At 46.8% G+C, this 15,779-nt stretch overlaps 1 protein-coding gene across 1 annotated transcript in view; it reads left to right on the forward strand.

Moving 5' to 3' along the window:
• The window catches only part of LOC127490640 (uncharacterized), a 218,621-nt gene that overhangs the window by 190,876 nt on the left and 11,966 nt on the right, over positions 1–15,779 (forward strand). Inside the window, exon 5 of the mRNA XM_070075740.1 lies at positions 5,023–5,123. Coding sequence (XP_069931841.1) covers positions 5,023–5,123 — 101 coding nt within the window. The remainder of the gene's footprint in view (positions 1–5,022; positions 5,124–15,779) is intronic.

Below are 15,779 nucleotides of genomic sequence, written 5' to 3' on the forward strand. Positions count from 1 at the left end.
ATTGTCATGCAGGCCTGGGGAGGGACAGAAGCCATCCCCAGGGAAGAGGTGCCCGCACTTCCTGCCCATCAGGACAGCCGACAGCCTGCTGCTGTAAATAGGGGTTTCAGCTCTGGTGGTTGTGCTGCTGGGGAGAGAAGGCACTCAGCCTTCAGTTCCTAAGGGGCTGGGCCACGAGGAACCATATCCAGACGTTGGAGGTATGCACCCCCGCGGAATCCCACACTCTGCTCACGACAGTGGGAGTTAGACGGGACCTGGCAGTTGCCTCACCTTTGATAGGAAGAGAAATTAATATGCTTCATTGGCGAGAGAAAGCAAGTACATAGATATTTCACTGGTTAAAGGAACGGACTGTGGCAGACAGTTAAATGTCCTCCAAAATCTGTTTTCCCCACTTTCCTTTAAAAATGGAGTCAATGACCAGTGCCAGGCTCACTAGCCTACTCCTCCACCTGAGGCGCTGGCACACCGGGTTCTAGTCCTGGTTGGGGCGCTGGATTCTGTCCTGGTTGCCCCTCTTCCAGGCCAGTTCTCTGCTGTGACCCAGGAGTGCAGTGGAGGATGGCCCAAGTGCTTGGGCCCTGTACCCCATGGGAGACCAGGAGAAGCACCTGGCTCCTGGCTTTGGATCAATGCGGTGCGCCAGCTGCAGAGGCCATTGGGGGGTGAACCAACGGAAGGAAGACCTCTCTCTCTCTCTCTCTCTCTCTCTCACTCTCACTCCCACTGTCTAACTCTGCCTGTCAAAAAAAAAAAATGGACTCTATGAGGTAGACATCACAGCACAGCAGGTTAAACCTCCACTCGCAGAGCCCATATCTTGTATCAGAAGGACTTCCAAGTCCCACTACTCTGCATCTGATCCAACTCCCTGCTAATGGACCTGGGAATGCAGTGGGTCATGGTCCAACTACTTGGGTCCCTGTCATCCTTGTGGGAGTCCTGGATGTGGTTCAGGCTCCTGGCTTCAGCCTGGCCCAGCCTCAGCTGTTGCAGCCACCTAGGGAGTAAAGCAGCAAATGGAAGATGTTCTCTCATATACTTTTCCCTCCCTCTTCCCCCCCCCCCCCATCTCTCTGTCACTATGCCTTCCAAATAAAAAATAAATAAAATAAATCTTAAAAAATAAAATTATATTCCCCTGGGGTGGGCATTTGTCCTGCCAGTTAAGACACTGGGGAGGACACTCACATCCCACACTGGGGTACTGGGTATTTTATCAGCCCCAGTTCGCAGTTCTGCACGCCTGGGGGCAGTGGGGATAACTCATGTAGTTTGATCCCTGCCACTGAAGTGGGAAATCTGGATTGAGTTTCCATCTCCCAGCTTTGGCCTGGCTGATATGGGCATTTGGAAAGTGCGTCAGCACATAGGATCCCTCTTTCTTTGTCTGTTACTATCTCTGTCTCTCTCTCTGTCTCTGTCTGTCTGTCTGTCTCTCTCTCTCAAATTTAAAAAAATAGTAACAAAAATAGAAGCCCCAAATTATAATCCAAACCTCTACCTTAACTAAGACTTAAACAAGAGTGTAACCGATGAGACTAGGAAATGTAGTGACCCTGGAGAGAAGAACCCACTGCTAGGTTTATTTTTTTATCGAAAGATTTATTTATTTATTTGAAAACCAGAGTTACACACAGAAAAAGGATAAGGCAGAGGGGGTGGGGGACCTTCCATCCACTGGTTCACTCCCCAACTGGCTGCAAAGGCCGGAGCTGCGCCGATCTGAAGCCTGGAGCCAGGAGCTTCTTCCAGGTTTCCCACATGGGTGCAGGGGCCCAAGGACTTGGGCCATCTTCTACTGTTTTCCCAGGCCATAGCAGAGAGCTGGACTGGAAGAGGAGCAGCTGGGACTCAAACCTGCGCCCATATGGGATGCCAGCACTGCCGCAGCAGCAGCCCTTGCTACGTTTAGAGACAGATCACTGTGCCTCCTGTCGCACTCACACCAGAGCCTTCTCTGACCCTTTGGGAGACTGTTAGCACCTTGACACGAGAATCCTGGGATTTCCTGGTTGGCATCGTGTACAACAAAAGACTTCTCTGGTACAGCAATCAGAGGCTTAGCATTCTCTCCTTGGCTCCCAGACTGAGGCGGCTGTATGAACAAAGGCATCCTGCATGGCCCTAAAATCAGGAATTATGTGGGGGCTTGTTCTGTGGCGTAACCGGTTAAGCTACCTCCTGCGATGCGAGTATCCCATATGGGCACCAGTTTGAATCCTGGTTGCTCCACTTCTGATCCAGTTCCCTGCTCATGACCTGGGAAAGCAGTAGAGGATGGCACAGCTGCTAGGGCCCCTGCACTCAGGTGGGAGACCCAGAGGAAGCTCCTGGGTCCTGGATGCTGACCAACCCGGCCCTGGCCATTGCAGCCATTTGGGGAGTGAACCAGCGGACGGTGCTCTCTCTCTTTCTCTTCTCTCTGTAATTCTGTCTTTCAAATAAATTTTTTTAAAAGAAATTACTTGGACAAACAGAAAATTCTCCCCCTTGTGTTTGGGGGACCAAAGAGTATAATCTTTTTTTTTTTCTTTCAGACATAAGAAGTCCATCAAGGGTAAAAAAAAAAAATACTTGGTAATGAATAAAAGTGCTCTGTGCAAAGGGGGATAGAGCGTGAAGCTCGGGGGTGAGGGAGTGGTCTCTAAGGGGCCAGGAGACAGGGACAGGGAGAGAATGACTGTCACCCAGTGAGACAGCCTTGCAGAGGCAGACTTGCAGCTGAGCCAAATACATGACGGAAACCAGAGCTGGTCAGGATGAAAGCACAACTTAAAAAGTGAGCTCACAAAACCCATTCCAAGTGGGCATCGTGCGTGTGCAGAGCTGGACTTGGTCTCAGTGTCTCCTGCCTGTTTGCTAAGCACGACCAAGCTCGACTGCCCAGAAGGGACAGTGGAGGGCAACCAGTGAGCACAGCCCCCTGTGATGGGCTCAGCGCACGGAAGATCACTCTGTGCTTGACGCGTGTTGAAACCTGCTTTCGAAACACAGCTAAGGAAGTGAAAGTAAGGTGAGTAGCAACTATGAAAGTCGAGGAATACAAACATCAAGTTCTACTTAACCAGGCAGTCTGCTTCAATACTGCGATTTCTGTTTACCATAAATACCCACCAGGCAAGCTGACCCCCTTGTGGACTGTCAGAGGTTCACAAAGAGAACCAGCACCAGATGTTCACGGTGCCGGTCAGTATCCCCACCTTCCTGCTCCCTTGACGATCTTTCCCTGCTTGACAGAGTCCATTCCTCACTTTAGTTTTAATTAATTATTTACTTATTTAAATGGCAGAAGGAGAGAGAGCACTTCCACCCTCTGGCTCACGTCCCAAATTCCTGTAACGACATCCACAACTAGGTCAAGATGCAGCCAGTGTCCAGGAATTCAATCCGGGTGTCCCACGTGGATGTCAGGGACCTCACCAGCTGCCTCCCAGAGTGCACGTGAGCAGGAAGCTGGAATGGAAGAAAGATCCAGAATTCAAGTACTGGTCTCAAATATGGGATGAGAGCTTACCAAGTGGCAGCTTAACTGTTACAGCAAACGTATGCCCCATCCATTACTCCTTTTAAAAATATCCTAGGGGCCAGCGCCGTGGCTCACTTGGTTAATCCTCCATCTGCGGTGCCAGCATCCCATATGGGTGCCAGTTCTAGTCCCAGTTGCTCCTCTTCCAGTCCAGCTCTCTGTTGTGGCCCGAGGGGGTAGTGAAAGGTGGCTCAAGTGCTTGGGCCCCTGCACCTGCATGGGAGACCAGAAAGAAGCGCCTGGCTCCTGGCTTCGAATCGGCATAGCTCCGGCTGTGGCGGCCATTTGGGGGGTGAACCAACAGAAGACCTTTCTCTCTGTCTCTCTCTCTCTCTCACTGTCTAACTCTGTCAAATAAAAAAAAATTATCCTTACTATGGCCAGCATGTGGCAAAATAGGTAAAGCTACCACCTGCAGTGCCAGCATCCCATATGAGTGCCAGTTTAAGTCCCAGCTGCTCCACTTCCCATCCAGCTCTCTGCTATGGCCTGGGAAAGCAGTAGAAGATGGCCCAAGTCCTTGGGCCCCTGCACCTGCGTGGGAGACCCAGAAGAAGCTCCTGGCTCCTGACTTCAGATCAGCCCAGCTCTGGCCATTGCAATCACTTGGGGAGTGAACCAAAGATGAAAGAAGTCTCTCTCTCTCTTTCTCTCTCTCTCTCTCTCTCAATCCCTCTGCCCCTCTGTAACTCTACCTTTCAAATAAATAAATCTTAAAAAAAAAGGAATATCCTTATTGCTGATTTCCTATGTATACTATTATAAAATGATTAAAAGAGGGAGTAAAATGTTAAAATATGGTTATAAAATACATTTTAATTGAATTAATTTTAATGGAAAATGAAAGAGTCTATATATTGTATATTGATTTCTAAAAACATTTGCTTCCCACTGTAGGGGTTTCAGAGTCCTTTTCTGTATCTGCAGTAAGTGGGAAACTAGCAATTGAAGCATAATACCAAAGGAATTCTCCAAAATGTTCACCAGAATTAAGTCATAAAGTCAATCCTGGTATCTGCTAACCAAGAAATTAATTCTGTTGAATATCACTTCCTATCTGTATGACCTTGCACAAGCCAGTTAACCTTTCTTGTTTTATCACATCTAAAATGAGAATAAAAATCTCTCTTTATCTGCATGAGAAAGACAACAGAAAGAGTACAAACAAAGCAGTAATAAACTGTCAAGTGCTGTGGCAACCAGACTGCATTTAGGCAAAGTTGCTGCCAGAGCTCAGCCTCTCCAACTCTGCCTTGCTCAGCCCCATGCTGGCAATCCCAGTCTCCGTTCTTGCTCTGTGAGTTCTTACACTCTCAGTGCCTTGACACTTGGTGAAAAGGGGGAATTATATTCTCTGCCTATTGCAGTTGCTGTAGGGACAACCTGGGAAGCCCCTGATGCAATGCTTAGCACACTGTCCACTCCAGGAGCACAAGAAGCAACGGGCAAAAGCAACCAGACGTTGACTCCTCCACGTCTCTCCTTTGCAGATGAGGAGCCTGGAGTCCAGAAAGCACTGGAAGTGTTGGCTGCATGCAGAGCAGACTTGCATTCGCTGCCGGTCTCTGCACACGTGGGGCTCTCTTCACAGGTAAGAGATGAAAGCAGAAGTCCTGAAGCCCTGTTTCCCAGTGGGGTCTTTCCATGAAACCAGGGTATGGGAGAGACCAGGGCAGGAGAGAGGAACTGAGGTCCTTTCCCACATGTTCATTGCACTATGTATAGCCCCTCTCTCACCCAAACCTTCTAATTAAGATTTTATGATTTGCTAAAATACATTCTGGTATGTCACAAATGGAAGATACCAGCCCTCAGAAGGAGTGAGGTGGAGCGACAAGCATCTGCATGAAGGACAGACTCCATGTATTTGGGAATGCGAGGCAGCTGCCCCGCGTATCTGCACTATGGTTCCATGTTGCTCTGCGTGTATAGAAACAGGGCAGCAAGCCTGAAACAGCACCTTGCACACCATCAGCAGGGCACTCCTTCCACATTATAAAGACTTTTCTCCTCTGAGTTTTCTATTGTTTATATTCTTAGGTGTATCTGTGATTTTGATCATCAGGGAACAATAAAGCTTAGTTTAAGCAAAACAGCTGCTAAGGGGCAGTTCTGCTCCACTGGTCAGGACACTCACGTATCACAGGTTGCCTGGGTTCAGTCCCCAGCCCAGGTTTCCAGCCCCAGCTTCCTGCTAATGCACACTGTGGGAACCAGTGGCTGAGTGGCTCAAGTACCTGAGTGTCAGCCACTCATGTAGGAGACTGGGTTTTGTTCCTGGACCCTGGCCTTGGGGCCTGGTTATTGCAGGCCTTTGAGCAGCAGATCAGTGGAGGGGAGTTCCCTTTCTGTCTCTCTGCCTCTCAAATTAATACATAAATAAAATATTAAACTATTGAAATAATAAAAAATTAATGGCATCAAAGTAAAATTATTCAGATATGCATGAAGCCAGAAGCAAAATGAAAAGAGTAAAGCATTACATATGATTAAAAGTCTTGACATGGCTGATGAAAATATTCACTTCCTTCTTTAAAGATGATAGCATTTCCATATTATAAACAGGAAAAAATAAAACAACAGAGGGAGGCACTTTTGATGGAACATATTTTCCCCACATTTCTGACTTAACAAAGAAAACAAAATTGTCTGTGTTGTGAGCAGATAGGAAAGTCTCCTGGGCCCTACATTTCAAAATAAAATAGGAATGAGGGTTTGCCACAGCAGTTAAGTCTCCACTTGGGACGCCCGCATCCCATAAGGGAGTGCCTGGTTCAAGTGCCAGCTGCTCTACTCCCGATGCAGCTTGCAGAGGCAGCAGGTGATGGGTTCCCGTATGTGGCTGGGTCCCTGTCACTCACTTGAGAGATCCAGGTTGAGTTTCATGCCCCAGATTTTGTCCTGGGCCAGCTCTAGCTGGTACAGACATTTGGAAAGTGAACCAGTAGATAAAAGATATTCATTCTCTCTCTCTCTCTCTCTCTCTCTCTCTCTCCCCTTTCAAGTAAAATGAAAATAAATAAAAAGGAAATAAATCTAAATTATGCATGGAGCACACGCACCACAGCCTGCACAGTTTCGTGCACTGTTACCTGGAGTCCTGGCTCCAGGGATCATAACTTCACCTGGGTCCCCTGAAGCCTGCCACTGTGTTCATGAGGGAGTGTGGACAAGTGTGCAACAGCAGGAGCCATAATCTTCTCCAAATTCACAAAGCATAATTTTTTAAATTATTATTTAAAATTTTTAAAAATATTTAAGTTGTTTATTTGAAAGTCAGTTTCCAGAGAGAGATCCTCCATTTACTGCTTCACTCCCCAAATGCCTGCAGTGGCCAGGGCTGGGCTAGGCCAAAGCCAGGAGCTTGGAACCCCATCTTAGTCTCCCATGTAGGTGGCAGGGACCCAACCATTTAAGCCACAACCACTGGCCCCCAGGATCTGCTTTAGCAGGAAGCTGGTACTGACCAGGGAGCCGGGACTCCAACCTGGAATTGGGCATCCCAACCTAATGTCTTAACTGCTAAGCCAAACGCTCTTCCCTGGTATCTTGACTGTAGCTGTTAGAGCTGTGTTGGATCTCCAACCACACACACAGTTGTGAAAGAGTACATTTGTGTTAAGACTAAATCTGTGGTGATCTGTTACAGCAGCAATAGAGGCCTAATACAAAACCTTTCCAAATCGCTGATGTGTGAGCTGAGCCAACTACTGTTGTTTCAAGCCACTATGTTTTGGTCCGGATCGCTCCTAGCAGTAAGTAACTGGTGCAAGAACATTAAGGCTCAGGGGGATTAATATTTCCATGTGACCCAAAAAGTTCAGTTGCCTAGCCCTGCTATTACTTTTTTTTTTTCCAAAGATTTATTTATTTATTTGAAAGGCAGAGTTACGGAGAGAGACAGAGAGAGGAAGAGATCTTTCATCTGCTGATTCATTCCCCAGATGGCTTCAACAACCCGGGCTGGGCCAGGCCAAAGCCAGGAGCCAGGAGCCAGGAGCTGCTTTCTGGTTTCCCATGTTGGTGCAGGGCCCCAAGGACTTGGGCCATCTTCTGCTGCTTTCCCAGACACGTTAGCAGGGAGCTGGATAGGAAGTAGAGCAACTAGGACTTGAACCGGCGCCCCTATGGGATGCTGGCGCTGCAGACAGTAGCTTTACCAGCTATGCCACAGCGCAGGACCCTGCAGTTACTGATTTTCATGTGAAAACTCAAAGCCTCCACTGCCAGAACTTCACCAGCCAGTTCCTCCTCCAGCCCACGCTTCTCCCCTTGCCGCTCTCTGACTCTGCTCTCCCAGGATCTCAAGGAGCCTGTTTGTGCAACCCCAGTGTGGCCTCTGCTCTGTCCTTGTTGTCAGTGGGGTTTTGGTCATCACTCCCCTGTCATTCTCCAAGAAGACAGCCTTACACCATGACTTCAAAGTCAACACGTTTCAGCCCAAACACATTGTTCTCAAGAAGGACAGCTGCCTAAAAAGCTAATAGAAGATAAGAGAATAATTAACAGCTCTTGAGCAGGTTGTCCAACATTTTTGTGACAACAAGTGAAATACAGTGTCACATGGCGCCATTTGTAGAAAAAATAAACATGATTTTTGAATGTTTAAAAATATTATTCCGCCAGCGCCGCGGCTCACTAGGCTAATCCTCTGCCTTGCGGCGCTGGCACACCGGGTTCTAGTCCCGGTCGGGGCGCCGGATTCTGTCCCGGTTGCCCCTCTTCCAGGCCAGCTCTCTGCTGTGGCCAGGGAGTGCAGTGGAGGATGGCCCAGGTGCTTGGGCCCTGCACCCCATGGGAGACCAGGAAAAGTACCTGGCTCCTGGCTCCTGCCTTTGGATCAGCGCGGTGCACCAGCCGTAGAGCGCTGGCCGCGGCAGCCATTGGAGGGTGAACGAACGGCAAAGGAAGACCTTTCTCTCTGTCTCTCTCTCTCTCACTGTCCACTCTGCCTGTCAAAAAAATAAATTAAAAAAAAAGAAAAAGAAAAAAAAATATTGCTCCAATATAGAGCAAACATGAGCATATCCCTCTGTAATCTAAGACTCAGGGAAAAATTGCTGTGTTGGGATCGCAATTTTACTAATTGAAGAGAATTGACAGAGCCCATCAAAATCAAACAAGAGGATTCGAGACTAGGCTTCATCAGAAAATATGCAAGGGTAAAGCCAGCATTCCAAGAGCCCTTAGAGAAGGCTATCAGTAAACAGAGATGGGCAAGCCCTTAGGTGGCGGAGTAGCGGTCTGGTTCCTTGAGCCTGCACATCAAAAGTAGTTTCAGCAGTAAGGTAATACGGACACCATCCAGCCACAGAGAGGACTTGCGTTAGGTTCCAAAAACGTGAAAACTGTGACGATTATAATTGTCCTGTCAGTGCGCACTCCTTCTGTTGCACATGACGGAAAATCGAACTCAAACTTGTCTGATTAATAAAAGTAATGTATTGCTGCATATCTCTGAAGGCGATGGGATAGGCTTCAGGCACAGTGTGATACAGGGGCTTGGGCAACGTTACATGAGCTCACTGGTCATCTCACTGTTGATCTCTGTGTTTTGCTTCATCCTGATGCATCTCCCACTCCAATACCAAGATGGCTGCATCAACTTCAGATCTCACATCTGTAAATCACCCAATTCTTGGGAAATGTGCGTGACTTTCTTTCTCAAAGGTTCCACCAACATCTCCACATGTCTCCTTGACTCCAGCTGAGTTAGATGTCCAAAAATGACACTGTTACCTGGTGATGGGATTGGGCTATGCCAACTGGTTTCAGTGGTTCAGAAGAAACAATCCCTCCATCACAGATATGTCAGCAAGGCTCCCCAAAGGAGGTTTAAGATGCTGGGAAGAGTATGAGCTTACATTGGGCAGCAGTAAGAGCCCGCTAGGACACAATGTTTTGTTATGGAAAGGTATTTTGAGTACTGTTGCATATTTTCAATTGAGAAGTAGAGTCATTCGGATGTACAATCACCTGTGGTCTAACACAATAGAAGAGTAACAAAGCAGGCCACTTGGACAGCTGGTGAGGTAATGATTTTGTTCCTCGCGCAGTCACTGTGTGTCTTTTCCAGCCTTGTCTCCTATGACATCGCCATGCAGACTTTGCTCCAGCACCATCTGTTGGCTTTCTCGATTGCTCACGTGTTCACCTTGATCTCCCCATTCCTCTTGCCTAGAATGTCCCTGCTCTTCATTCTCTGACATCTAAGCTCTCCTCTTCCAAGGACAAATTCATAGCTACCTACTCAATTAGCAATTCGAAAGAATATTCCTTTGTCGTAAATTTTTTCCATAACTGTTGGGTGAATTTTGCAGTCTTACCAGTACTTCTCATTCTCAACATCATGGAAGACATCACCTTGTCAGTGGCACTCACGTCTGCTGACACTGAACAGGGCCTTAGAGTTCTACTCCACACAGCACTCACGCAAGTCCCTATGAATCCAGTTCTCTCGGAAAATGAAACTTATTGGCCACTGTGGGTGAAAACTTAGCATTTTCTTCTCACTCTTCTTTATGTATGCAGCCCTAATAGTTTATATCTTACAAGCATGAAGCTTCACGCCTAGAAAATGTTTAAGGAATGATTGGGGAATGGAACTTAATTGAATGGAGAAAAACCCCCACCGGTAAATGAATGAGAGTGGTGCTGGCACACAGCTCGTTATGAGTTAAGGATGTGCCTTTCCTTGAGGAGCGGTTAAAATGTGAGGACTTGGTTTCCTTTCCCCAAGCAGCGTGTTTTCACAAAATGTGAAATGAAATCTTAATGTACATAAAAGTGTTCCCTGAGGAAATGGTTGGGAACTATTTAAAGCAAAATATTGGTACTTAGCTATTCCTGATCTCAAGAAATAAAACATGTTTACAGATTCACTTATTTAGGAAATACAAACTATGGTAAGTGATATATTTCAGGAAAGGGGGAAAAAATCTATCATCATAGGCAGATCTTGTTAGGGCATACTTTCTAGGATTGTGGAGTTATTGTGCCTATTTTTGAAGCTGTGATTTTAGATGACCTTATAGTATTGGGAATTGCGCCATTTTATAGCCCAGAAGTGAATACTTAAAATCATGTTAAAGTGATTATAATCCGAACTATGGAGACAGTAATGTTGGCTGCTCTATAGAACGCTTAGCCCAGGAGACTCTAAAACTGAATGAACAGAAAATGCTGGCAGTCATAGTAGACCTGTCCCTCTGGTCTAAGCCAGCCCTCAGTGGCTACTTTGACTCAGGAACATCGTCTCAGGGCCAGTGCTGTGGCTTAGCAAGTAAAGCCACCGCCTGCAGTGCCAGCATCCCATTTGGGCCCGGGGTTCAAGACCTGGCTGCTCCACTTACAATCAGTTTCCCTGCTAATGCTCCTGGGAAAGCAGTGGAAGATGGCTGGCCAAGTACTTGAGACCCTGCATCTACACGGGAGACCCAGATGAAGCTCCTGGCACTTGGAATCGGCCTGGCCCAGCTCCAGCCATTGCAACCACTTGGAGAGTGAATTAGTGGATGGAATCCTCTCTCTCTCTCTCTCTCTCTCTCTCTCTGTGTGTGTGTGTGTGTGTGTGTGTGTGGCTCTGGTTTTCGAATAAATTAATAAATCTTTTTTAAAAAAGAACATTAAAGAACATTGTCTCTGAATCTCACGGCTCATTCTCCACTGGACATCAAAGAAGCCAGTTACTTCCTTGAGAAGCAGGACACAGCCATTTAGCATCACAGCATAAATAACTCTTCACCCCACCCCTCGTCACTTTAATTTAAAGAGTTCATTAAATGTTCATTTATTGTTGTGTAAGACACTATAATTTTTTTAAAGATTTATCTATTTGAAGGTGAGAGAGAGAGAGAGAGAGAGAGAGCTGTCTTCTCCACTGGTTTACTCCCCAGATGGCAGCAATAACCAGTACAGGGCCAGGCTAAAACCAGGGGCCAGGAGGTTCTTCCAGGTCTCCCACATGGGTGCAGGGGCTCAAGGACTTGGGCCATCTTCTACTGCTTTCCCAGGTGTGTTAGCCAGGAGCTGAACCGGAAGCAGAACAGGAGCTGCACAGGAAGCAGTGCCATATGGGATGTTGGCACTGCAGGCCAGGGCTTTAACCTGCTGGCCATGACACTATAAATTTTTAATTCTTTTAGAGTACAAACTCTCAAGTTTTTTATTAATTGTATTTCTTTTTCATTTTACTTGAAAAGGAAAGAGAAATGGAGATTTTTCCATCCACTGGTTCAGCCTCCACATGGGCCAGGCCAAAGTCCGAATCCTGGAGCTCAGTGCAGGTCTCCCAGGGGGGTGGCACAGGACCAGGTACTTGAGCCATCATCTAGGGTATCCTATGACGTACATCAACAGGAAGTTGGATTGGAAGCAGCGTAGCCAGGAGAGAAACCAGACATGGAATGCGGCATGCCAAGCGGTGCCTTGACCTCTGTGCCAGACATCACCCCAAGTTCTATGCCGTTTTCAATAGCAAATACTTGTCTACACTCACCGTGAAGCAACTTCTGCATAGGGCACTCGTGTTTTTCTGTACAAATGACATTTCAGTGGTGAGGGAACTCTGTTCTTGACAGAAGAGGAACACAGAAGGAAGGAGGTGCAACCCGATGAGAAAATGAATCCAGTCAGCAAACGCCGATACTCCTCACACCAGCAGTGGAATGATCGTGGGGAACTTCACGGGAGACGGCTCAGGTTGCTGACACCTGGACACACTGAAGACCCTCAGTCTTACTGAGAAAACGCCAAGCGCAGGCATGTGGCACGTTGGTTAAGACCCAGCTTGCAACAGCCGCATCCCATGTCCAAGTTCAGGGTCCCGGCTATGCTCCTGGTTCTGTCTTGTTAACGCACACCCTGGGAGGCAGTGGTGGTGGCCCGAGTAGTTGGGTCCCCTGCCACCCTACATTAGACTTGGATTAAGTTCCTGGTTCCTGGCTTTGGCCTGGCCCAGCCTCAGTCAACATCTGAGTTTGGAGAGTAAACCAGTGGAGGCGAATGTACCTGTGCTTGCCTGTGTGTGAGCTCGCTCGCTTTCTCTCTCTGCTTCTGACATGGACAGCCATTCCACCTAAACTACCTGCTCTCAATCTCTCTCTATCTCTGTCTATTTCTCTCGCTCGCTCTCTCTCTCTCTCTGCCTTGCCAATAAATAAGCCCTCCTGTGAGAGCTGCCTGCAGCGATGGGCACGCCCTTCTCTGGGACAGCGCAGGAAAAGGAGTAAAGAAGGGAAAACCCTGAGTGGACGGGAAGCCACATCCTCCCAGGGCCCGCAGCCACTTCCTGTCCGATCACCACTATTTCCTGTGGGACTTCCCTCCCCATAGCAACACCTCATTCCCGCTTTGGAGTAAATGTTTTAATTGTTTCATCTCTAAGCTCCCTCACCTTCATTTACGTTTTTGTTCCGTTTAGAGTCTGAGATGAATTTTTCAGGGTGCTGGCAAAGGCAGGGAAAGAAGGTAGCGGTTGCTTTTCCTTTTCCTTTCCATCTATATTCCTTATAAGGATATTTTAACAATATTTTTAAGGTTGGGACATGTGTTGATAAACTTGGAGAAAGCTATAGTGTAAATATCAAGTGATGATGGTGAGGTTAAATCAGGGGTCACAAAAGAAAATGAAGAAAAACTTTGATTTCTTGTTATTTTTAATCCTCATATTTAAAAATTATTTGTATTTGACTTGAATGAACAGACTCAGAGCCGCCTTAGAAGTTTGTTAAAAGTGCTTAGATCTGCTCAGGAATTCCTGAACGGAAGCATTATCAGTTAGAAAACTCTCAGTTGTACATGAATAAGACAGGAGCATTGTTTTCAAGAGTGAAATGCTCAGAAGAGATCATCGCCTACACTGTTTTCTCAAGCTGTTCTCTGCCTGTGACAGACAGGCTGAATTTTATTCCAAAATAAGATGAAGGTCAGGAAAAAAGCCCCATCCTGGTGGTCACAGCTTCAGACACGATTTGCATTGAACGCAGGGTTTCCGGGAAGAGAAGAGAAAGTAAGCTCCAGTTCCCGCAACTAAAATAAAGCTAGTTTTATGACTCGGCGTTCAGAACATATAAAAACACTTCATTATGTGTATACTGCCTTTGGAGAATTTCTAAATTTTTCCCCATGCCTTCTATAATAGGGATGTCACAATGATGTCAAGTAAATGAGCTAAAATCTGGAGCTCTGTGAAAATAAAGGCACTTGTAACATTTAAAATTCCTCTGAACTGATCACCTGGGGTTACACAAAACTGTGAGGCCCAGTGTAATTAAACTATGGCGCCCAGTAAGGAACAGTTACATAAAAGAACGCTTGTTTCCTTACCAAAGGGGCCGGATGCCTTACCCATAGTGAGTGAGACTGTGAGTGTCCACGCGGGGCCAGCAGCTCTGTTCACTCTGGGCTGCCACTAGAGGCATCAGCTCCTCTCTAATCTCTTCCCACTTCACCTGGGAGTGTGAAAAACGGGATCGGGGGCCAGCACTGTGGCAAAGCAGGTAAGCCCGCTGCCTGTGATGCTGCCATCCCACTAGGTACCAGTTCGAGTCCCTGCTGCTCCACTTCTGATCTAGATCGCTGCTAATGGCCTAGGAAAAGCCACAGAAGATGGCCCCAGTGCCTGGGACCCTGCATCCACATGGGAGACCTGGAATAAACTCCTAACTCTATCTCTATCTATCTCTATCTCTGTCTGTTTCTCTCGCTCGCTCGCTTGCTCGCTCACTCTCTGCCTTCCCAATAAATAAGCTCCGTGGGCGCAAGGAGCAATCATGTCTAGATCCATGTCAGTACCTGCCACATAACAGAAATTCACGTACGTTTTTTGCAGAACAAATGCAATAGACGGTTAAGAAAGCAGCGTTTGATGTCAGCTCGGGATGAGTATAAATGAAGCCTCACTCCTCTTACTAATCACGTGGTCTTGAATACATAATTTCTCTGAATTGAAAGGAGAATTGTAATCCCATCTCCCTGAATTCTTGGGATGATTTCATCAGCTGCATTGTACCTGGTATAATGTACACAACTCCATCCATCCTAAGGGCTCTGGGCTTTCTGCACGTATTTGTAACAAGAGCACTGCATTTTTCCACTTTTACTTATCTCCTGTTTAATCTGCTTAGGCTGCAATAACAAAATGCTACAGCCTGAGTGGCTTCAACAGAACTCTATTTTCTAAACATTCTAGAGGCTGGAGGGTCCATGCTCAAGGTTCTGACAAAATTTGGTTTCTGGTGAGGGCCCTCTGCCTGGCTTGCTGCCAGCATTCTCCCTCCGTGGCAGAGGGAAGCAGAGAGCTTCTCTCCCCTCCCTCTTCCTTTCTTCTTATCAAGTCACCAACACAGTGCGATTAGGGCTCCATCCCATGACCTTATTTAACCTTCACTTCCTCCTAAAGCCCATATATCCAAACACAGTCTCACAGGGGGCTACGGTTTCAACACATACACTTTTGGGAGACACAATTCAGTCCATAGCACCTCTGATATATAACATTGCAGTATTCATGGTTGTTGCAAAACTTCCCTGTTAGACACACGTACACATACAATATTGCTTCTTCAGCTCCCATTATTCTAGATCCTGTGTTTCCTAGTGTTTTCCACCCCTATTAATACAGAGCTGCAGTTTGTCTCTCTTCTAATAATTACTACCATTTTTTTTTCCTAGGTTCCACAGAGTCCCAGTGTTACAGTTCAGCTATTTTTATGCTTCTTTAAAATTTAACCCTTTGGTTGAATAAATGAGAAATACAGGAGAGGGGCCATAGTTGTGGCACAGCAGGTTAAGCCATCACCTGCAACACCAGCATCAAGTAGCAAAGTGCTGTGGGAGTCCTGGCTGCTCCACTTCCAATCCAGCTCCCTGCTAATATGCTTGGGAGAGCAGTGGAAGATGGCCCAGGTGCTGGGGCCTATGTCACCTGCAGGGGGTGCCTGCATGGAGATCCTGGCTCCTGGGTTCAGTCTGGCCTATCCCCAGCTATTGCAGCTATTTGGAGAGTAAACCAGCAGATGGAAAATTGATCTCTCTCTCTCTCTCTCTCTCTCTCTACCTTTCAAATAAATATCTTTGTATAAAAAATGCAATGCATACTTACAAAGCATCTTCTTACACTGCACCAAGGTAAAATAGGTTAAATGTTTACTTACAGAAATTCTTTTTTTTTTCTTCTTTTAAATGGCAGCAGTCTGGTCTCCCACATGGGTGGCAGGAGCCCAAGATTTTTTTTTTTTAATTTTTA

The sequence above is a fragment of the Oryctolagus cuniculus genome, chromosome 6 (genome assembly GCF_964237555.1).
Source record: "Oryctolagus cuniculus chromosome 6, mOryCun1.1, whole genome shotgun sequence".
NCBI classification, from domain to species: domain Eukaryota; kingdom Metazoa; phylum Chordata; class Mammalia; order Lagomorpha; family Leporidae; genus Oryctolagus; species Oryctolagus cuniculus.